The sequence below is a fragment of the Galeopterus variegatus genome, unplaced genomic scaffold, assembly GCF_000696425.1.
Source record: "Galeopterus variegatus unplaced genomic scaffold, G_variegatus-3.0.2 Scaffold428, whole genome shotgun sequence".
Taxonomy (NCBI): domain Eukaryota; kingdom Metazoa; phylum Chordata; class Mammalia; order Dermoptera; family Cynocephalidae; genus Galeopterus; species Galeopterus variegatus.
In genome coordinates, this window is record NW_007726539.1 from 513904 (window position 1) to 536789 (window position 22886).

Here is a 22886-nt window from a genome sequence, read left to right on the forward strand (position 1 = left end):
AAATCACACCTCTGTTCTTCAGATTACTTTACTTGAAATACTTTACAAATAGAATCTAGTTTGTGGAATCACTTAGTCATGAGTTTACTGATTTTAGCAAACTAATTTATTAAATTAACTTTCCTGGCTTTCCTGAAAATGTTTATTAAAATGTATAGAAAAGATCTTTATTGTACCTAAAAGTGCCCAAATATAATATGTACCGCAGTATAACAGTAATTATTTACAACATATTTTTATTAGGAAATGAAAACATTCGGATTAAATGTGCAGGGAAGAAAACATCACATTTTTAACACTTGATATGTCCATTGATTGTTCATGTTCCACAATATAAATTCGTGCATTTAGTTTTCTATCTATTCCAGGAGAATTGTGTTGAATTTTCTTTTTCCATTAGAAAATGTCCTATGGGGGAATCACGTTTAGAAATAAATAGAAAATATGATTGTTGCATGGGACGTTTTCAACTTTGCATGCTGATTTTGGAACCAGATCTGGATTCTGTCTTCCTCTAGATTCAGTTTTTGAGCTTAGTCTTCCCTGATATCAATGCCAGGATAGCAGTTTAAAGACATTTTTCAACACTTCAATCTGGTTTTGAGTAAAAGCAGTTCTTGACCTCTGGCCTCTATACCAATTCAACTCTCTTTTCAGAGATAGTCTTTCTGAGGCTGAAAAATAATTTTCTTGTTTCAAAGTTCTTTTTTCTGGCATTGGGTATTCCACCATGCAAGGAAATGAGATCCTGTGGGGCAGACTTGGGACCTATAGACAGAGGTTACCAACTTTCCCTGAGGAGCCCAGGGCCTGTGGGGTCTCATTGGTGGAACAGTCTTTTTTTCTGGTCCAGTCCTAAGATGCTCTCAATTGAAAAGGGGCAGGGTGAGGGTTTGCTTTCCCCAAGTCGAGCACCTTCTCTCACCCTGTGGGGTCTCATTGGTGGAACAGTCTTTTTTTCTGGTCCAGTCCTAAGATGCTCTCAATAGAAAAGGGGCAGGGTGAGGGTTTGCTTTCCCCAAGTCGAGCACCTTCTCTCACGGGCTGCACAGAACGACAGCTCTGGCCTCTCTGCTGGCTCTATCCCACTGGTACGGCTGTTACTAGTATCTTAAGCAACAGTGACACTATGTAATTTGCCCACTAAATGTGAGAAATGGGTTTTTACTGATAAAAATAGTGGCCTGTAGACAACATAATGAATGTTAGAAATGAGATTTTTTTTTTTTGGCAAATGAAAGCTACTAGTTTAGATATGTGATTATCTAAAATTACTCCAGAGACTCTCCCTGCCCTTGTATAAGTAGGGTGTACAAATCCCAAGAGGCAGTAGTCTGTACCGTATGCAATGATGCTGGAAGCTAAATCCCTCAAGGGGTCTCTGGGCAAGAACACTGGAGGATTCTGAGTGTCTGACCCAATACTCCCTCTGGAATCTTGGTTTATACTTGAGGAAAAACTTCTTTGGCTACTTGTAGCCAAAAAGAACCTAAAAGTTGTTCCTGGCCAAATTGACTCAGGTTAGCTTTTAAAAATAGGATTTGCACATAATAGGTATTTAATATTTGCTCATTATTTCCATTTCCAAGTTTGGAACTTTTTGCTCTTATAATCTGAGACACATGCTGCCTTCTTAGGTTTTCAAAATAACAACGTCCTACTACTTTCTTTTACTTACCATAGACTGGAATGGGGAGGCCCTGGGTGTCCTAAGGAAGGTACCCAGGCATTAGGAGGGTATTTGGGGAACGTGGGCAATAGCGGTTTACCTGCAGTACAGATGTTCAGTATTTTAAAAACTGGTATGTGACACTTGGGAGCTCTGGGCAGCAGCACTTTCTGCCATGTTGTTAGATTGCCTCTATTATAATTTACTTTAAAGTACTTCCTTATAAACACTGTAATGTACTTGTGTGTAAATTAACTTTTATCTACACTCTAGGGGGGGAGGGTTAGTTATCATTAGACTTACCCTATTAGAAATTCACACGCCAGGGTGGTTAGTTATAATATGAAGTGCCCTAATCAAGAATCCATACTCCTTAGGTGGCTACTTAAGCATTTCAAGGATCTTTATTGAGATTTATACCAGAAGGTTCATTAATTAGCATCAGGATGATAGAAATACATTTTCATTGGTAAAATGAATTGTCCTAGATATATAGCTGGCTAGAAAGATGTCATAGTCCTATCACTCTTGTGTGAATGAGGTACAGAACACCTGACCAGAGCATAAGTTTCATGAGAGCAGAGTTAATTATTGGCTTTATTCATACCATATACCTAGCAATTTACTACCTTCTACGTCTAAGTTTTATTTGATTCTGTGTTGTCCACCTCTAGTCAATGCCTTCAGTTCAATTCTTAGAGACCTCCAGTGACAGACCTGAATAGAAGGTTAGCTGATCCTGCTGTTTGAATACCGCTGCAGCCACCTCAGAGCGAGCCTCTCATACAAGATGCTTGGAAGGCATGCTTGAGGACAGACTGAGGATTTCCTCAACTTTAAAAAAAATGAATCATACATTTTATTTCAAAATGTAAACGTCACTAAACTGCATATGCATTAAAACAATAAAATTTGCCATTTCGTTAATTTTTTTCTTTTTGCATAGGACATCACTACAGTATAGAATCCATATCATACTAAATACATGCAAAGTTTTATCCGAGCAAGCCCAGGCCAGATTGGGAACTGCAGAACTGTAATACTTCATTGCAGTGATCCAGGAAAGATGAAACCTGGCTTCGGAAGCATGGCGGACTGCTGGTTAAAAAAAAAAAGTTCCTACAGAAAAGGAAAATACAAGCTCGGTGGAAATGGTCTTGGACCATGGATTCCGCCGTGAGATTTTGGCAAACTATTCCAGAGAAGCTCCACCAATGGCTTTGGAGGGGAAGGGGTCGGCTGTGTGGGCCTGGGGGCAGCTGAGACGCCCACGTATGCACCCAGTACATGCACACGAGCAACTCCCGGTCGCTAGGGAGCCATCGCGAGCCCCGCCACCTGCCCGCGCATAGCTACCCGGCAGAGAGCCTCGTGCAGACGCCGACCTCCTCCGGGTCCCCAGCACTCGGCGCACGGGGCCCCTCCAGGGTGAGGCCAGGGGGTGAGGTCTCCTCCTCTGTCTCACACACCCCGAGACACACACCCTGACCCGGGGATGGACGCTGGGGCGATGACTCTGCACGGTGGCTGAGCCACGCTGGGAAGGGCCCCCAGGCAGCTCACACACGGGGCTTGCAAGTGAGCGTGCACAGCGGCCTGTCAACAGGTCCTCTAGGAAGACACCCGGGAGCACAAGGTCCGGACCACCCGAGCCCCAGTCCCCGGACTTCCGGCCTCCGCTCCGCCCCCTTCCCCGGACGCAGGACCCGCGGGGCAGGGGATGCTGCTTCTGTCTCGCCCTGTTTCCTCAACCTCACCTCCATCTTCTCCTGCCCTCGCTCCTGGTTCTGGGCCCTTCGGACTCTGCGATTTACACCAGTGGCCTCCATCCCAGGTCTTGGGCCTTAGGACTGAATTGCATTATCAGCTTTACTGGTTCTCCAGCTTGTAGACGGCAGATTGTGGAACTTCTCAGCCTCCAGAGTCATGTGAGTCAATCCTCATAATCTCTCTTTCTCTCGATCTGTGTATTGATATATCCTATTGGCTCTGCTTCCCTGAAAAACCCTGATGCAAGGATGGAAAAAAACCATGTGTACATATTTGGTCTTTTTTTCTTTTAATTTTTCTTTTTTTTCCTTTTTGTCTTTGTGACCGGTAACGGGATCGCAATCCTCAGTGTTGCGCCCGTACCGTGACCGGCAACGTAATTTTTCTTTTTTTTCCTTTTTGTCTTTGTGACCGGTAACGGGATCGCAATCCTCAGTGTCGCGCCCGTACCGTGACCGGCAACGGGATCGCAGCCCTCGGTGTCGCGCCCACACCACGCTCAACCAGTGAGCGGACCGGTCTCTATATGGGATCCGAACCCTTGGCGGGAGCGCTGCCGCACTCTACCGAGTGCGCCACCGAGCCGGCCCATCTTTTTTAGGACACCTAAGAGTCTGCCGAAGTAAAAAGTTTAGGCTTACACAGGGAAGGAAACAATAGGCTATAATTCAGGATATCTATTTTAAAGATGGAGAGACAGGAATTTGAAGGATTTCACTTCCAAGGACTTGTTTTCTGGGAAATAGAAAATCATGTTTGTCTGTTTGTTTATTTTACCCTCATTAAGTGGGATTTTGATCTGGGTGGCTTGAAAGAGATGAACTAGATAAAAGATGTCTTTCTCACTTACAAAAAGTCTGAGTTTTTAGTCCACGGGGTGGGTGGCATTGCAAAGTGAGGTCATCTGGAAACCCAGGTTCTTTCTCACATGTGGCTCTGTCTTCCTAGGGTGTTGTCATGGTATGCATGGCTGAGGCTGGTTTACTCCCAACACCAGGTCTGTGTCCCAGCCCATGGACAGGGCATCGGAAGAGTGAGAGAAGAGAGGGCAAGCAGCTGTCTCACGAGGATGTGATCCCTTCTGCTCACAGCTCTTTGGTCAGAACATAGTCACATGGCCAAACCCAGCTGTCAGTGATGCTGGAAAGTTATGCATCCTGCGGATAGATACAGGTGGTGGTAGTGAGGCGGGAGGAGGATTATCAGGTTCTGCAAACACGGAAACAAAACTTACTTTAAAAATTAATCTGAGGTAATTTACCAAGATGTAGATAGGACAAGGTAGATATAAAAGGGAATTTCAAAAAGTTTGTGGGGGTTCAGCCAGGTAGTTCAGTTGGTTAGAGTGCAGCCTTGTAGCACCAAGGTCACAGGTTTGGATCCCTGTATTGGTCAGCCACACACACAAAAAAGGCTTTTGGAAAATTACGATAACACCAAGTTCCAGGGTTCAATCCCTGTACTGACCTGCTGCCAAAAAAAAAAAAAAAAGTTTGTGGAAAATACAATTGCAAGATAATATAAATCTTTCCATGAACTTCTTGAAGTACCCTCGTATAGGTGAATAAAAGGCTAAGAGTGAGGTTTTGTAACACCGAGGAGAAGGGTTGAGATCCCAGTACCAGCCAGCTGCAAAAAAAAAAAAAGGGAAAAACAAGGGTGTGAGAAAGGTTAGTAGTCATTTTGCCTAGCTTTTCATCTATAGTTTACAGGAATAGCATTTTTCTAAACTCAGAATGAGAACTACTAAAAATATCTCACATGCATATAACCTTCTTATTGTGGAAAGGTGTTAGCCAAAGCAGTTAAGTCTCAAAATGGTTATACTGACAGATTTTAACTCTAAAACTATAGTCATTATTTGGTTGTGTTTTGGTTGGATTACAGTCTACAAAATGGGAAAGCTTGCATCAGATTTAGAAATCTTCTGGCTTTACATTCTTTCCAGCTTTAAGGTCCTATTGTTTCTATCATCCTGTAAGATGTTGTCTCTTTTCATGCATACTTTCTTTAAACTCCAAGTCACTCAGAATGAAGTCATGATGCTGCTATTGATCTAGCTCACCATGGCAGTATCAACACACACAACCTAAATGAAGGAGCCTAAAATAAAGATGCAAAATGTAATATAGCTGCCAATTTTGGAGAATTTTCCAGAAGTATCTCATTTGCAGTGCAGCAGGAATCTCAGCTTAAATCTAAGCTGTGTCTGTTGCTGGGGTTCAAGCGTGTCTGGGCATGTCTGGCAAACTGGTGAGGCAGGACTGAAAGAAATCTGCTTCCTGGAACAGAACTCATTTAGTGGAAGAGAGAATGAGAGAAGCCCTATAAGGAAAACTTAGTCATTGGATGGGGAGTAATAAATACAGCGTGGGGTAGCTGTTACTCAAATCTGTCGCCAGTCTAGGCCCATGAAAGCACGTCTGGATCCCTAAGAGAGACAGAGTTCTGAGTGAAAACATAAAGAACTGTTTCACTGAAAACTGTACATAATATTGGGCAAAAGCTGTCTGCTTCGGGGTTCCCCTAACAGAGGTCAACACAATGATCTCCATTTCTTCCAGCTGCACAGTGGCTTTGGCTGTTTTGCTTGTATCACGAATCCTGGTGGGTGCTGCAGTGCTTAGAACAGCAGAGCAGGGGAGGGGGGCACTGGAAGAGGAGTGTTTGAGCATATGAGAGACCCCCCTCCCCAACCCCAGGGGCTTCCAGAAAGCTGAAGATGTCCTGACTTCCTCAGCAGGGTTTGAGGTAGAAGAACCAGTGCAATTCAAGTTACTGTTGCTAATTCGACCCCATTTGTATTGTGGTTAATGAATTTGAATATAAATTCCTAATCAAATAGCTCTTAAGCAATGATGTGTTATTGGCAACTTAAAATTACGCATAGTTGTGGTTACGTAGGAGAGTGCCGTTGTTGTAAGGAGATGCATGCAGAGTAGTGATGTTTGCAGTAAACCAGGAGAAGATGTGGGGTGTGTGTGCAGGGGAGTGGGAGGGGAGGAGGAAGAGAAAGCATTGAATCTAGGTAAGTGAATAGGTGTTTATTATCTAATTCTTTCACATTTTCAGAACATTTGTGATTTTAAAACATCAGACTCTCTAGTGATGGGAAACTCATGATTTTCTCCAAAAAGCTAATTCCGAGACAGTGCATTTTAGTCTTCAAGCATATACACTGCAGCTAGAGCATTCGTTTGTGACTTTGATAACTGCCACTTCCCTGGGTCTAATTTCCATTCACTTTTTACTCTTCATCATATCTCTTATACATTAGATAGCTGTACAGTGTAATACTAATCTTGTCACACCTTTCTTAAAATATCTCAGTATGTACCCACTGTCTTTTAACTTTAAAACTTTTTTTTTTTTTTTTTAAAAAAAAAGATAACCGGTAAGGGGATCTTAACCCTTGGCTTGGTGTTGTCAGCACCATGCTCACCCAGTGAGCTAACCAGCCATCCCTATATGGGATCCGAACCCATGGCCTTGGCGTTATTAGCACCGCACTCTACCGAGTGAGCCACGGGCTGGCCCTAAAACTTTTTTTTTTTTTTTAAAAAGATAACCGGTAAGGGGATCTTAACCCTTGGCTTGGTGTTGTCAGCACCATGCTCACCCAGTGAGCTAACCAGCCATCCCTATATGGGATCCGAACCCATGGCCTTGGTGTTATTAGCACCGCACTCTACCGAGTGAGCCACGGGCTGGCCCTAAAACTTTTTTTTTTGTGGCTGGTCGGTATGGGGATTCCAAACCCTTGACCCTGGTGTTATCAGCACCACGCTCTAACCAGCTGAGCTAGCCAACAAGTCCTCAGCATCAAAACTTTTTAATTGAAAGCCTTCTTCAGTCCAATCTTTTAACTTTTTTAACTTTCTAGCTATTCTTTCTCTTGGTTAGTTAACTCTGTTGTCAAAGAACAAAATTACAAATGTAGGTAAAGATCTTAGTTGGGTTTATTGCAATTCTAGAATCAGGTAACATATCATTCCATAAAATAGAGTAAGTGTTCCAATGAGCTGAGCAGAGGACAGAAAAGGCTGAAGAAGGCAGAAACAAAAAACGGAAAGGAGATTGGTCATTTCAAAGTTACTTTCCTTGTGATATGGGGGGGCTGCCTCGTTAGCTCAGTTGATTAGAGCATGGTATTGGGTCAAGAGTTCGGATCCCCTCACAAGCCAGCTGCCAGAAAAAAAAAAAAAAAAAAAAGAAAAAGGAAAAGAGAGTAAGATGGGGACAGGGGGACCACAACAGAAACAATAACTATTATTTAACATCAGGTTATGCTTTTTGTGTAAGGATTAAAGCAGAGGGAGCCTCATTATCATAACTATTGAAGATTTAAACTGGCCTGTTTGGGAAACTGGCTGTTATTTCTCTCCTCATTTCTCTGAAGATCAGACTACAATTTAGTTCAGGTTTGCTGCTATGGAACTGAGCAGGGCGACTTCATTTTAACTTTTAGTCTGGTCTTTTGGGGCCTCGTGCAGGAACTTAGTCCAAAACAATGGCCTCCTATAATTTTATTTAATGCTATCATGAATAAACTTCTATGCTTTTCCATGTATTGCTTCTCAGTCCTAAAGTTCCCCCAACTCAGAATTCTATTCACTGTTTAAGATCCAGCTTAAATTAATGAAACTAGATGTAGTGATTATATGTCTTATTAAATCTCATATTCTTCATGAAGCTTTCCTTGATTAACTCAGCCATAAGTGAACCCTAATCTCCAGTGATTAACACGGTACCTAGTACATACATTTGTTATGGCTCAGAAAATGATATCCCAAAGTATGGCACTGTGGCATGCTGAGTACTTTGAACTAAAGGATACTGGAAGCCCTCAGAAGCAGTCTCAAGGCTGGCTGGTTAGCTCAGTTGGTTAAGAACACAGTGTTATAATACCATGGTCAAGGGTTTGGCCAGCAGCCAAAAACAAACAAACAAACAAACAAAGAAGCAGCCTCAGAAGTCAAGTCTCTCGCTGACCTTCTCCTGCCCCTCTTTTTCCCCAAAAGTGAATCAGAGAAACCAGAATTCTTTCTCAAGGCAGGTCATAGAAACTAGAACTCCTCTCCCCCAAAGCAAGACATAAAACCTAGAAAGGTCACTCTCTCCTTTCTCCCTTGAAGATCCTAATTTCAGAGGGTCCTGTCCCATATCTGGGAGGAAGGAATGCTACACAGAGGCTGAGAGGAATCTGGACAGGCCTTGCTGGGCTTCCCCCTTTAGTCTGTTATCATCAGATCATATCCTTTTGTCCAATCTCGTTTCTACAGGGCTGTCCATTCTTCTAGTCAAAGAATGGCTTTGCGATTTAAAATGTTTGAGGTCAGTACCTTGTATGTGTGTGTGAAGGTAGATGTAAACTGTAATGTGCCATATTATTTATTTTTATTTTATTTCCCTTGAGTCAACCTTCCATATAACAGCTGTCCAAAGGCCTAAGACAGAGGACTTAATTTTGGGGAACTCATGGTATATGTATACTTTCCAAGATGTGCATGGGCTCAGACACTGTAAGGTGATCAGTTCTCCCGTCCTCATTTCCCTAAAATTGACCTGACTGAAAATGTGCTTTCCAGTCAGGGTGTAATGTGGGCTCATCTCCAGCCTCCTTTATCCCAATTGCCCAAAATACATAACTCTTCCTCCTTCCAAATCTTACCAAGGTGCAATACCAGGGTATGCAAAAACCTCCAGGGCACCAAAGAAGGAGATTTTGGCTGGTGAATGAGAATGGGTAACATACTTTCACAAGTCAGGTGGTTTTCAATTACTTGCTTTCAATAAAGTTCAAAGAACCTAATCAGAGTTGTCAGCTCTTAGATCATTAAAAGTATTTTGCCTTTGTTAGATCATTATGTGATTTTTATGGCATATAATTTGGAAGGAGTTCAAAGAATTGAGTGGCATTACTATAACAAAACTCAATTCATTCTCATCTACTTTCTTACGTGAACAAGTTTTCTCAAGGTTTATATCTGTGGAATTGATAACTTGCAATAGAATTGATGCTGAACTCTTTCTCAAAAGATCCATCTAACTCCATCTCTGCAAGGATGCATTTCCAATAAATTTTTACTTTTGTGTTTAATACTTATTTGCAAATGTTTGAAATTGACTTTTGCAATTGATTGGTTGAAATAAGACTTTTAAGAGCTTTATGATCACAGTAAATGTAAGAAACAACCCATAAATTTCAATTTATATATACATTTTTATTACAGGGAACTGTGATAAGATGATCAATAAAACAGTTTAAATATAAAATATGGGGCTGGTGGGTTAGGTCAGCTGGTTAGAGCCTGGTGTTGATAACACCAAGGTCCAGGGTTCCATCCCTGTACCAGCCAGTCACCATGAAAAAAACCATATATTATTAAGATAAAACTATGGAGGGGATATGTCATGTAAATACGATTTCCAGAAGATGAAGCATGGAAATTGTATAAGGTAAAAGAGATTGCATTTTAAAAAGTGGATATTGGTGGGTACTTAATCCCTAAGGTATTTAATGTCCATTGACTAGGTTTTAAAAATGCGACAGATAAAATATTTATAACAGGCTGGTAAAAAAAATGTAGCTGTCACTCAAAACCGTATAAGGACGTACGCAGCTTTGCAAAATTGTTTTAGAGGGCTCATGAGTCAAAAAGTTTGAAGACTGTGAACCAAAGAGATGTTTGCCCTCAGTTTGTGACCTCACCGTCCATTCCCTGGGGTATCCAAACACAGGTTAAATTAAAACCTGTGGCGCTCTGTTGCTCATGTGGATTTAGTGTCTTGCATCGCATTACTTATTTTTGTTCATTTTAATCTCCTCTCCTCGTAGATTATAAACTGTCTTCGGGCCAGGAATTTGTTCGGTTCCTGGCACAGAGCCGTTACCCAGGGGACACTCCCCAAACACCCCCGACTGAATGACTTTATCGTGAGAACGCGGAGGACTTAGAGTCCCCGGCGAGCGTTCGAGCTTTCGTTCCGCGTGTGCGGCCAGCTGCGAGGCCGGGCAGGGCGTGGGAAGGCCCCGAGGAAACTCTGAGCCCTGGGCGGGCTCGGGGCTGGGGCCACGCGGGGAGCGGGCGAGGCTGCAGAATGAAGAAAATATTTGCAAAATTTACAATCTGACAAATGGTTTGTTTCTAAAATAAATAAAGAATTATTACTGCTCAACAAGGAGAAGACAAGTGACTCAATAAAAATGGTCAGAAGATTTAAATAGACACTTCACCAAAGAAGATACGTGAGCGGTGAATAAGCACATAAAAAATGCTTAACATCATTAGTTAACAGGAAAATGTGAATGAAAACCACAATGTTGTATCTCTATACCCATCCTCTTTCTGTCCTCTCCTCTTCTTCCTCCAGCTCTGTATTCACCATTCACACCTACATAGACATCTACACTTACAATAAAGTGAAAACAGCTGGGGGGTGGGGGCGTGGAGACTGACCATACCAAGTGTTGGTGAGGACATACATTGCTGGGATAAATTTACAATGGTACAAACACTTTGATAATCTAACAGCTTCATAGGAGTTTATTATGCATCTACTGTATGATCTAGCCATTCCAATCCTAGATATTAACCAAGAGAATAAACAAAAGTTCATATAAAGACATGTACATAGACTTGTACACAGACTTGTCCTTGTTCATAGAAACTTTGTCAGTAATAACTAGCAAAAAACAAACGCCCATCAATAAGTAAATGGTAAATCAATACAACAAAGACTACTCAGCAATAAAAAGAAGGAACTATTGACATGCTCAACAACATAGATAAATCTCAAAATAATTATACTGAGAAAAAGAAGTCAAACCTCCCCCTTCAAAAACACATACTGTATGATTTCATTTATATAAAATTAAAAAGAAAATGAAAGCTAATCTACAATGTCAAAAATCAAATTAGTGGTTTCTTCAGGACGGTGGGAAGTAGAAGTAAGGGGGTTAGATTATTAAGAACGAGAAAACTTTTGTAATTGCCTGGTGGGCAGCAGCGGCGGGAGCAGCAGCGACGAGACGCGCTCGCTGAGCCCCGGCGCCGCCAGCAGCAGCAGCGGGGATGGGGACGGCAAGGAGGGCCTGGAGGAGCCCAAGGGACCGCGGGGCAGCCAGGGCGGCGGCGGGGGCGGCAGCAGTAGCAGCAGCGTCGTCTCCAGCGGCGGCGACGAGGGCTACGGGACCGGGGGAGGCGGAAGCAGCGCGACCTCCGGGGGCCGGCGAGGCAGCTTGGAGATGTCGTCGGATGGGGAACCCCTGAGCCGCATGGATTCCGAGGACAGGTCAGTGCCCTGAAGTGTTTCCCTTTCCTTTCCTCCTCTCGAACTCCCGGTCCCTCACAGGGGACCGGGGGACTTTCCGCTGCGATCCCCCTGGCTCCCCGAATTCTCGGCCCCTCCCCCAGGCTCTCAACTCGGAAATCTGTCGCTGCCGCCGCGCCCCTCTCGCAGCGGATAGCGGCTTCCAACTCTCAAGCCATTCCCCCCTAAGCCTCCTGTCCCCGCCCTCATTCCCCTCGGCTCTGCACTCCTTACGGACCTAAGGACAGCTCTAACTCGGGAACAATCCCCAGACAGGCCCAGGTCCTCTGGCGGAGCAGAAGAGGGCCTTGATGTACACCTCGGTACACAAGGTTAGCTTTATCCAACCGTGTTCGGGAACACTTGTCACAACTATAATTGACAAGTGTTTTCCAATATGGCTGGTCTCGCCTGGATTTAACAGAACTTCCTTGGCCAGGGAGGAGACCCCAACTATCACTTTTCTCTACTTAGACAAAAAAAGGAGGCTGTTCTTTTATATTTAGTCGTTGCTTCCAAAATCCGTCATTTGTAGTCAGTAATGTGGTTTCCAGCGTGATTTTAATAATCTTTCCTATTTGTTTTGAGATCAAATCTGGGAGAAAGTTTAAAACACAAATAAATCATTGTGGAAAAGAATAGTGAATTACTTTCCTTTAAAATAACTTTGCGGAATCAGACTTGGAATCCTAACAGAATACGGTCTTGAAGGTACAGCATATTCGGCTTAAAATCTTTATTACATAGCAATGCTACAACATGAGAGTCATGATTTTAGATGATAATATTTTAAGTCATGTATGGGAGAGCTCTCTAAAGGAATTAGTGTTATTTTCTAAAGCTTGTTAGAAAAACTTGGAGACTGGCAAAAATGCTCCCCATTTTTTCAAGACATTTAAGAAATTTATTGTAATAGTATATGTTTCAATTGTTACTATTATTTTGATCTCTTTAGAAGACTACATACTTTAACTAGTTGGTTTTTAATGTACTTTAAAAAAATCACGTCATGCATGTTATACTGCTTCTAACGTATATTAGCATTTATTTTGAGTATCTGCTAATGTTTTGATGAGCAGTAGAATTTTAAACAGTTGATAGTAATTTTGATTTAAAAGTTTAAGTATTCTAAAGTTCTAGGAATTCTGATTAACTCATAGAAATGAACTCTTTATATTTAATGCTGCAAGGACAAAGGCCTGAACATTTTGAAAATCTAGCATTACATTCTGTTTGACATTTACTTTAACGTCGTTAAGAAAATATCTTGGATGGGGTAAAATAGATTGTACAAACCTTAGAAAAATTGTGCCGAACTGTTTAGGCATGGGTAGGAAAGAGAATGTCTTCCAGAAAACTAAAAATTGATGTGAACTGCACAATGAAAAATGGGCTGTTTATCATTTTATTATATCTTCCTTCACTGATACTACTGCATATTTGAAAGTTGACCTTAGTTTATACAGTCAGCACAGTTTTTCCATTTACCTGGTACTGAGCGCACACACTTGTGTGGATGCACACACAAGTTTGCCGAGAACTGCACAATTTAAATGTCTCATTCTCACAACTGTGGTCTAAGATGGGTATTATTTTGAACTCAGTCTAACAGATGAAGAAGCAAGTTGAGTATCTTACTCAAGACAGTAAATATAGCATGGAAAGGTGGAGTTGTATCTTACCAAAGGTTCTTAAGTCCCCTGCTATTTCCACTTGACAAGAGTTAGAATAATTCACCTTAAATAACAAGTGGTATGTGTCACAGTTTTTGTCTGTTATGTTAATGTCTGTCCACTACATCCCTTCAGGAGCGAATGAATTATTGGTCAAGTAATATTTCAAGAAGTGGAGTTTTGGCTTCGTTTGATATTTATTAGTCACTTGAATATCTAATTTTTACATCATTTTTTAGGTTAAGGAGGAAGATATTGGTGTCACGTGTCCAAATAAGATTTAAACTTGATAACCAGGCATACTTGGTTTTCTTAATCATTAAACATTAGAGACTGCAAAACACTGTTTTAATTTTACCATTTCAGGGTAATAGATTTGTCACTGGTATGAAAAAGCCTTACTAGTGAAATTGGTTTGTGGTCTTGATAATCTTAATTCTGAAACGCTTCCCTGTTGCCTTTGAGGTTTTTTTTCCTCAGAGTTATTTTTAATCTGAAAAGGATCCATAATTCTTATAAACTCTCCTGCAGATTATGCCCATCTATGGATTTTATAAATAAATTTCACGGTAGGAAGTGTTTATTTTTGTGACTTAATGGATGGATATTGTAGTTAAAAGTGCTTTTAAAAAAATTTAGGTATTACTGTTACAATGATTCTATTGTCATTAGTACCTTGTTTCTGTTAGAATGCCTGTTCAGTTATTGTCACTTTGCAATTATGTTGCTTTTTTGAGTTTATTTTATAATGCTTTAGAATTTGTTGAAATTTCTCAAATATTTTTAATTTTAAGTGCTCATTTCTTAAAAAGAATTAAAGATTTAGACTTTAGAGGTCATGGCCTAAGGCGTCATTCACAAACATGTATTGGAAGGTTGTGTGGTGAGAAGTGACGAATTTGTAAAATGATTAAATTTGGTACAAAAAAAGTTTATTATTTTTCCCAAGAGAAAGTTATTCAAAACCAGTGTAAGTTTATAAACGTGTTTATTTTGGTAAATTTAGAAAATATTGAAATTGATGTGTAATTTACTTCTACTTTGGTTATAGAGTTAGTGGAATTTTCTTTGGGGGGAGTATTTCACTGTGTGAAACTACTAAAAACTAGCTTTTTTTTTTTTTACTTGGAACTTAAACTGAAGTTTTTTCTTTCATGGAAGCTTAAGTACTTTTTTTTTTTTTTTTTTTTTTACTTGGAACTTAAACTGAAGTTTTTTCTTTCATGGAAGCTTAAATCCTTTTTTTTTTTTTTACTTGGAACTTAAACTGAAGTTTTTTCTTTCATGGAAGCTTAAATCCTTTTTTTTTTTTTTTTTTTTTTAAAGATGACCTGCGAGGAGATTTTATCCCTAGACTTAGTGTTATCAGCACCACACTCTCCCAAGTGAGCCATGGGCCGGCCCCAAACATAAGTACTTTTTAAAAAGTTATCCCCTTTTAGGTTAATTACAGAGGCTAAGTTAACTTTAAATTTTTCTTTTTTTGTTTGTTAAACTGCACTTTGTTTTACTTTCCATTTTTCCAACACAGTATTTATCATATAAAAAGTTTAAAAAATATTTGAATGAACCATCAACCAAAGAATTATTAAATGTCATACTTGTACTGAACATATTGATGTTAAAAACATACGAAGAAGGGTCGGCCTGCAGCTCACTTGGCAGAGTGTGGTGCTGATAACACCAAGCCAAGGGTTAAGATCCCCTTACCGGTCATCTTTAAAAAAAAAAAAAAAAAAAAAAACCGAGAAAATAGAAGACAGGTCTCAATTTCAAGTCGTAAATTAGCTTTTACATAGACTTGTAGAATATAAAATGCCTATAAAATTATTTTAGTTTACAAATTATTACCAGCTATTGAATTAAGTTATACATGAAAATACTCAGCTTCTTATAGGTGAGTTGATAATAACAACAGCCTGTATTTTGTGGATGTCTTTATTTTATATATATTTTTTTTCCTCCAAGTCATGACTTCTTTTTTTTTTTTTTTTTTCCCTCTTGGCACCTGACAGCTTATTAGCTCATGACTTATTCTGAAAAGCCTAAGATCACTTTCAACTACTTCTATCAGTCTTGGGGGGTGATAGGAAAGGACATACAGTGTGAAAGTTAATGGTCAGCAAAGGCCACAGGCCCTTACAATTTTGTGTTCAAAGTTTGGACTCCTAGCGCTATGGATTGCAGACTTCTTTTTTTTTTGACGTCTGGCCAGTAAGGGGATTCAAACCCAAGACTTTGGTGTGACCACCTCAGCAACTGGCAATCCCTGGGTTGCAGACTTTGATGTTATAACTAAGATTGCTTTGACATGGGGAAAACTGGCTTATATTGCCTAATTTCCCAATAGTGTGGTTGGGAAGATCTTTTTCTAGTATAGAGACTAAAAGTTTACATCAGATTAATGTTAGAAGTCTGCATATTGAGGTTTTCCTCAAGATGTATGAGGATCTGTACGGTTGAGGCAATAAAATACTTTTACCTAAAGTGCTATTTTGTTCATATTTTGTTAGAACTCTCTTTACTAGGTACTCCTTTCAACTATAAAGCAGCTGTCTGTATCTGTCCAGAATTCCTCTTTCAGCTATTGTTTTTAAAATTAAATTTAGGAAAAAATGCTTCTAGATCTCAGTTTTCATAACATAATGTACCTTTCAGTTAAAGGTGTGGTTCTGTGCTAAAGGTGAAACAATGACAGTAAAAAAAACTGTAGATTTCAGGATCGAATTTATATGGAGAAATTCTAAGGAGACATTTTGCTTTTAAGACTTTTGTTGGGTCAGTTAGGGAATCCTGTCTGTAGGCTAGTTTGTTACCAAGCAGAGGTATATACTATGTGCAGGCTTTTTATTGGGTATTGTGAGAGACAGGAAGACAAAAATGCTTCCCACTTCATTCATCTTGCATATTACTGTTAGACTTTTAATTTGCAAAGTGTAGGTTTTGCCATAGCTCTTAGAAAACTTCCTTGACTCTGATGTAAGAGTTAGAGATTTCATACTTTGCCTATTGTATTATTTATTGCTGGGTAACAAATTTCCCCAAAATTTAGTGGCTTAAAGGCTCTGGGTCTCATGAGGTTGCGGTTGTTTAGCATTGCAGCCATATGAAGTCTTGACTCGGGCTGAAGGTGGCTCACGTATGTAGCTTATTTCCAAGATGGCTCACTTATGTAGCTCTTGGGCAGGAGGCCTCAGTTAACTCACCAAGCTACATCTCCATAGGGCTGTTTGTATGTCTTTATGACATAGCATTTCCCCCAAGAGCAAATGATTAGAGAGAGGACAAGGGGGCAGCCACGATGCGTTTTTGTGACCTATATACCTGCTCATATTTTCTTCTTCATATTATCTTCACCTAGCAGATAAGCTTTTCCTATTTTTCTTTTTCTTTTTTTTTTTTTTTTTGGTGGCTGGTCAGTATGAGGATCCGAACCCTTGACCTTGGTGTTATAATGCTATTTTTCTTTTTATTCATACTCTAATATATGGTAATTGCTTAAAGTTTTTGCTGACTGACACAACACTTTAAAACCCATCAAAATGCCACAGCGAGTGCTTTTCTGGCCGTCTTAAATGTGGCCTTGATTTCTCTGTCCTTTAAATCCCATATTTATATTTCTGCCTCTCTCCCCCTTTATGGCTCTGTTCTATAGGTGGAAGAATATAGACCATTGCATTGTGAAGAGCTTGTAATCTGGAGTCAAAGGACCCAATTCAGATCTTAATATTGACACCTATTTTATGATTTTGAGTAATATCTTTGAGTCTTAGTTCCTTAACTGCAAAACAGAGTTAGATATTACCATGAAGGTATTCTAAAGTCCAAGTGAAATAATTTCTGTTAGAGAGCCCTGTGAACTATTCTAAAGAATCCATGTTATTTGAAAGCTTGCTTCATCTTTGCTGTTGTAAAATGGTATTTTTGAGGGCAGGGACAGTTTTGCTAATTTAGATCTTTGTAAGTACCTAACTTAGTACCTTGGATATGGTGAATACTCAATTATTAGCATTAAGCTGAAACATCAGCAATGGGATTTATTTATTTAGTAGGTCTTACTACTTTAGGTCTCTCATCTATAGAAGAGAGACAGTAATAATTCCTATCCTGTAAGCTTGTTGTGTGGATTACTTACAGAATGTCTGGCACAGAGTTTATTATATATTTACTATGTGGTAGGTATTTATTCTTTTTCTTTTTTGGCAGCTGGCTGGTACAGGGATAGAACCCTGGACCTTTGTGTTGTCAACACTATGCTCTAACCAACTGAGCTAACTGGCCAGCTTGTGATTGGTATCTGTTCTACTGGATGTGTATAGAATCTCCATTATGTGCCAGGTGCTGGGGATACAGCAGTGTATAAAACAAAACCCTGACCTTATGGGTGGTTGAGAAAGACAGTGCACAAATGAGTTGATAATAGCTAGTGATGATCTATTTTTATTAATATGAAGCGGTGTAAAGGTCTGGAATGCCATAAAGTACTATTTCAAATGTTAAATGTATGGCAAGTATCTGCAAATGAGTGCTGCAGAAATTTGCAGGAGCCTATGGTGGACCAAAATATTTCATTACAAAATCTACATTTTAATCAATTTTCTTTAACATATATGTCTATTCTGTGTTAGGACTAAATGGCTTCATAATACCTTTTAGGTTTTACTTCTTTTATTTTTTATTTTTATTTTTTGGTGGCTGGATGGTACAGGGATCGAACCCTGGACCTTGGTGTTATCAGCACCATGCTCTAACCAACTGAACTAACTGGTCAGCCCTATTTTTAATTATTCTTAATATGTAGATGAAGGTAATAAACTATTATTAATAAAAAGCTTTGGGATATGTTTTCCAGTAATAGTAATGGATTTGTAGTGATCTAACCATATGTTGAATTTGTTTTTGTCACTAATAGTTTGCAATTGTGAAAGTAGTAATTACATTAGCCTTAGAACTAAATGCACAGTTTGGGGCATAAATAGGCAATCATATGATGCTTGGATGTTTTTTAAAAAGTTATTTATTGAGTATTTACTAATAGTTAGCATTGTGCTCTGTTTAGTAATAAGAAAGAAATGTGATAGTACCTACCCAGATATTTATTTTTTAAAGAGAAGGCTAAGGAGATGATTGCATTATTTTCTATTTTTTTCTGCAAATTGTGACACAGTGCATTAAAGTTAGAACTGGGGAATATTATATAGTCAGAGACTAAAGATTTGGTGAAAAAGAGGACTGGATTTTAGAGGGGTAGGTGAATGATGAAGATAGAATTTTAGAAAGCCTGAGGAAATGTATAGGTAGGAATGAGCCCAGCATGTTCAGGAGACTTTCTGTCTAGATCTGGAACTGGGAAATAAGAGTTAATGGCTAAGGTGGGGCCTTTCATGCCAACACAGATGTGCATGTCTTTCTCAGAATAGATTTGTGAATCGAATTCTTTTCCTTCTCCCCAACTTCTGTCTTTGTGACTCCTAGTCATGTTCTTGTGCAGGTCTTACTTGAACATTTTATTAGGCAGTGTATTCCTGATTCTTTGTTAGACATAACTGCCAGCACTCCTACTTCTCCCTTCTCCATTGCCGTTACCACAATTTGGGTAATTGTTTATTGTTTATCTCTTTTGCTAGATTGTGTGCTCCCTGAGAATAGGAACCATGTCAGTCTTGATGAGTGCTCTCTGTAGCACCTGGCACAGTGCTTAACACATATTTTAGGTATACTTAAACATACTTTGGATGAACGATGAAACTCATGTGTTACAGGAAAATTAATATGTGGCAAAGATGGAGAAGGAAAGTTTGGGAGCTGGGAGGCCAATTAGGAGGTAGGAGTAGTACAGTCAGGAACTGAGGAAACTTGAGCTAGGGTAGAGGTTAGGGGAAAAAGTCATAATGCTTGGGAAGTGGAGGCAAAGGAAAGAAAAGCTAATTTCCTTGCTGCTCTATAAGAAAAATATTACTTTATTATTTCTGAATAAAAAGTTTTTTCCTTGAGGATTTAATTGGAATAATAGTTTATGTTATTTTTCCAGATACTTCCATCACTAAAATAATTAAAGACACATGAAGTGTAGTGAAAGAGCATGAACCTTTGAGTCAGAAAGACTTGGGTCAATATAATTTAATTTCTCAGACGTTGCTTTTTTATTTGTAAAATCAGAGCAATATTTTAGTGTTAGGATGAAGTGAGATGGCATATGTAAAGGGCCAAGGGCTGTAATTAATTCATAGTCATTTATTCCCTGTTTCTCATTCATAGAGGTGTGATGGAAAGAATACTCCAGTGAGAATAAGTGATCAATATTGTAATCCTGGTTTTACTAGAGACTGCCTGCAGGAACTTTGGTAAATCATTTCATCTCCCTGAACCTCTGATTTCTTTTTCTTAAGAATGAGGGCTTTTGACAAAAAGTAATTTGGAGCTGAAATGTGAGGATTCTGCTGTAGACTTGGCAAGTACTCTCATAGGCAGTTAAGCAAATAGATAAAACCTCTGATTTCTTTTTCTTAAGAATGAGGGCTTTTGACAAAAAGTAATTTGGAGCTGAAACGTGAGGATTCTGCTGTAGACTTGGCAAGTACTCTCATAGGCAGTTAAGCAAATAGATAATATATTCTGTTCTTTATTTGGATATTTTACATAGGTTTTTGGGTTCAAAAGTCAGTATATGTCTGTTTCATTTTTATGGAGGTATATTAAAGTATTAATTGTGTTTGTCTCCTCTAGGCTATAACAGTTTTAAGATTAAAGATCAGGTCTTATTTATCTTTATACTTACAGAACTTATCTACCACAATCACCTAGTACACTGCCTGTATTCAGTAACTATTTGTTGAGTTCAGCTGAATGTGGAAGTACTTGATGCATAGTTCTTTCTCAGTGTTATTAGTGTGGCTGATGAAACAAAAAAGAGACCCATTTTTATATTTTGTAAGTGCCTTCTGTAAGTGGAATCATACAGTATTGGTCTTTTTGTGACTGGCTTATTTCACTAGAATAATGTCCTCGAGTTCATCCTTGTTGTAGCATATGTTGGGATTTCCTTTTTAAGGCTGAATAATATTTCATTTTATGTGTATATCACGTTTTGCTTATCCATTGTTCCTTCAGTGATCACTTGGGTTGCTTCCACGTTGAAGCTATGAGGTATACTGCTATGAACATGGGTGTACAAATACCTTTTTGAGACCCTACATTCATTCCATTCTTTTGAGTACTAGAAGTGGACAGTCTGTTTTGTGGAGAATAACTTAGGTATGTGAGTTCATTTACATTTCTGGGCCTTGTCGTCATTTGTGATAGAGGAAGAGTTAGACTGTGTAGCTTATCAGATCCCTCTTTTTCTTTTTTTCAGTGGCTGGCTGAACCCTTTGGCCTTAGTGTTATGACACTGTGCTCTGACCAGCTGAGCTAACCAGCCAGCCTAGATCCCTTTTACGACATGGAAAAAAAAGACTTTATGAAATATAAAAGTTAATTTTTTTGGTGGCTGGCCAGTACGGGGATCCAAACTCTTAACTTTGGTGTTATCAACACCACCCTCTAACCAACGGAGCTAACCAGCCAGCTCCAAAAGTTAATTTTTTTTTTTTAAAAGATGACCGGTAAGGGGATCTTAACCCTTGATTTGGTGTTGACAGCACCATGCTCACCCAGTGAGCAAACCGGCCATCCCTACATGGGACCCGAACCCGTGGCCTTGGTGCTATCAGCACCACACTCTCCCGAGTGAGCCATGGGCCGGCCCATCCAAAAGTTAATTTTTAAGTGTGGTAGCTATTCAGTCTTTAGGAGAATAGAGTTTTTTTAATTGATGTTTTACTTCTTTAATTTCAACACTTTTGAAGTCTTTGACTTGCTTTTTGGTTTTCATTTATATTTTAATTTTCTAGAAAGATGACATGTTACCAGTTAGAGAAAACACTGAGGTTTTAGAAGTATATTAGTATTTTTCAGCAAAGACATTTACTAGTTGACTTCTAATTTATAAAACATCTGCCGTTACTTTTCTAATCACTTTTTTTTTTTTTTTTTAAAGATGACCAGTAAGGGGATCTTAACCCTTGACTTGGTGGTGTCAGCACCACGCTCTCCCAAGTGAGCGAACCAGCCATCCCTATGTAGGGATCCAAACCCGTGGCCTTGGTGTTATCAGCACCACCCTCTCTAAGTGAGCTGCAGGCCGGCTCTCTTAATCACTTTTTAAAGTACTGAGAGTAGGTGAATTGGCAGTAGATTTTTTAGTGTTTTAAATTAATCTTGGAAATTAGTCACTTGGCTGGCCAGTTAGTTCAGTTGGTTAGAGTGCAGTGTTGGTAACACCAAGGCCAAGGGGTTTGGATCCCTATACTGGCCAGCTGGAAAAAAAAAAAGAAACTAATCACTTGAATGTGTCTTTTGAGGTGTTGAGCAGTACTATACTCATTCTCAGAAACACGCACCATCTGATAAAATCATTTTATGATTTAACACTCACTTAAAAATCTTCAAATAAATGCGATTGCTTCTTTATAAAATGGGTGTTGTCCTTCATAGCAGATTTTTCTCACATACCATCTTTGTGTATACACATTTTTCTGAAAATCTTTTTAAGAAGGCAAAAGATAACTCTTTATAGTGTAATTGTGTGGAAGTAGAATGTTTTTAGTATTACAGTCTTTTTGAAGATAATTGCTTGCTGATTTCTTAAGCCGTATAATGTGGGTGGCAATAGATTTAAAAAAAAGAAATTAAAGTGCAATAGATTTAGGATGAGAAACTAATTTAAAGTAATGTGCACAGTGCATAGTTGTGATAAAAAGAATGTAGCCTGTTTTCCGGGCCGGCCTGGTGGTGCACTGGAGAGTGCGCTGCTTGGGAGTGCGGCAGCGCTCCCGCCGAGGGTTCAGATCCCATGTGGAGACCGGTTCCCGCTCACTGGCTGAGCGTGGTGCGGGCGCAACACCGAGGGTTGCGATCCTGTTGCCGGTCAGTAAAAAAGACAAAAAGGAAAAAAAAAAAAAAAAAGAATGTAGCCTGTTTTCCATAGGCTATATTTCATCATTGTTGCATAAAATCCCTTTTGGCCAATTTAGTGAATGCTTCTGGGTCTTGGGGAAAAAACATTTTGTCTTTATCCAGAGAAATAATTGTGGGGATACAGAGTAGTCTTTTTCTTGATTAGAAAAATCCATTTTAGCTTTTTAAATTACAGTCATAATAGCTTGTAATTACAGTAATAATACTAATACCTTGGTTTGGGCTAGTGATTTTTAGTGTGCCTCCAATTAATTTTTAATGATTATTTCAATGTGACAAAGCCATGTATTTGCCTTAAAAATCCTACTTAAATTTGTCACTAAAAATATAGGCCATTTGCTATGTGCAAGGCACTAGCTAGGTTTGGGAGTTTACTCTAGTGGAAGTTTATAGGTTATTCACACAGTTCAGCTTAACCCGGATCATAAGGGAACAGAATTCCT

The 22886-nt window shown here is 39.4% G+C and overlaps 1 protein-coding gene and 1 pseudogene across 2 annotated transcripts in view; one reads left to right on the forward strand and one right to left on the reverse strand.

The window, feature by feature from the left end:
• Window positions 1-425: 425 nt before the first annotated feature.
• Window positions 426-940, reverse strand: LOC103587212 (annotated as a pseudogene).
• A 10654-nt stretch (window positions 941-11594) lies between these two features.
• AEBP2 (AE binding protein 2) overlaps window positions 11595-22886 on the forward strand; it is a 61678-nt gene continuing 50386 nt past the window's right edge. For both annotated transcript variants that reach the window (XR_550206.1, XM_008568653.1), the window contains exon 1: window positions 11595-11734. Coding sequence is in view for 1 of the 2 variants with exons in the window: in XM_008568653.1 (XP_008566875.1) it covers window positions 11688-11734 (47 nt within the window). In the remaining variant the exon portion in view is untranslated. The remainder of the gene's footprint in view (window positions 11735-22886) is intronic.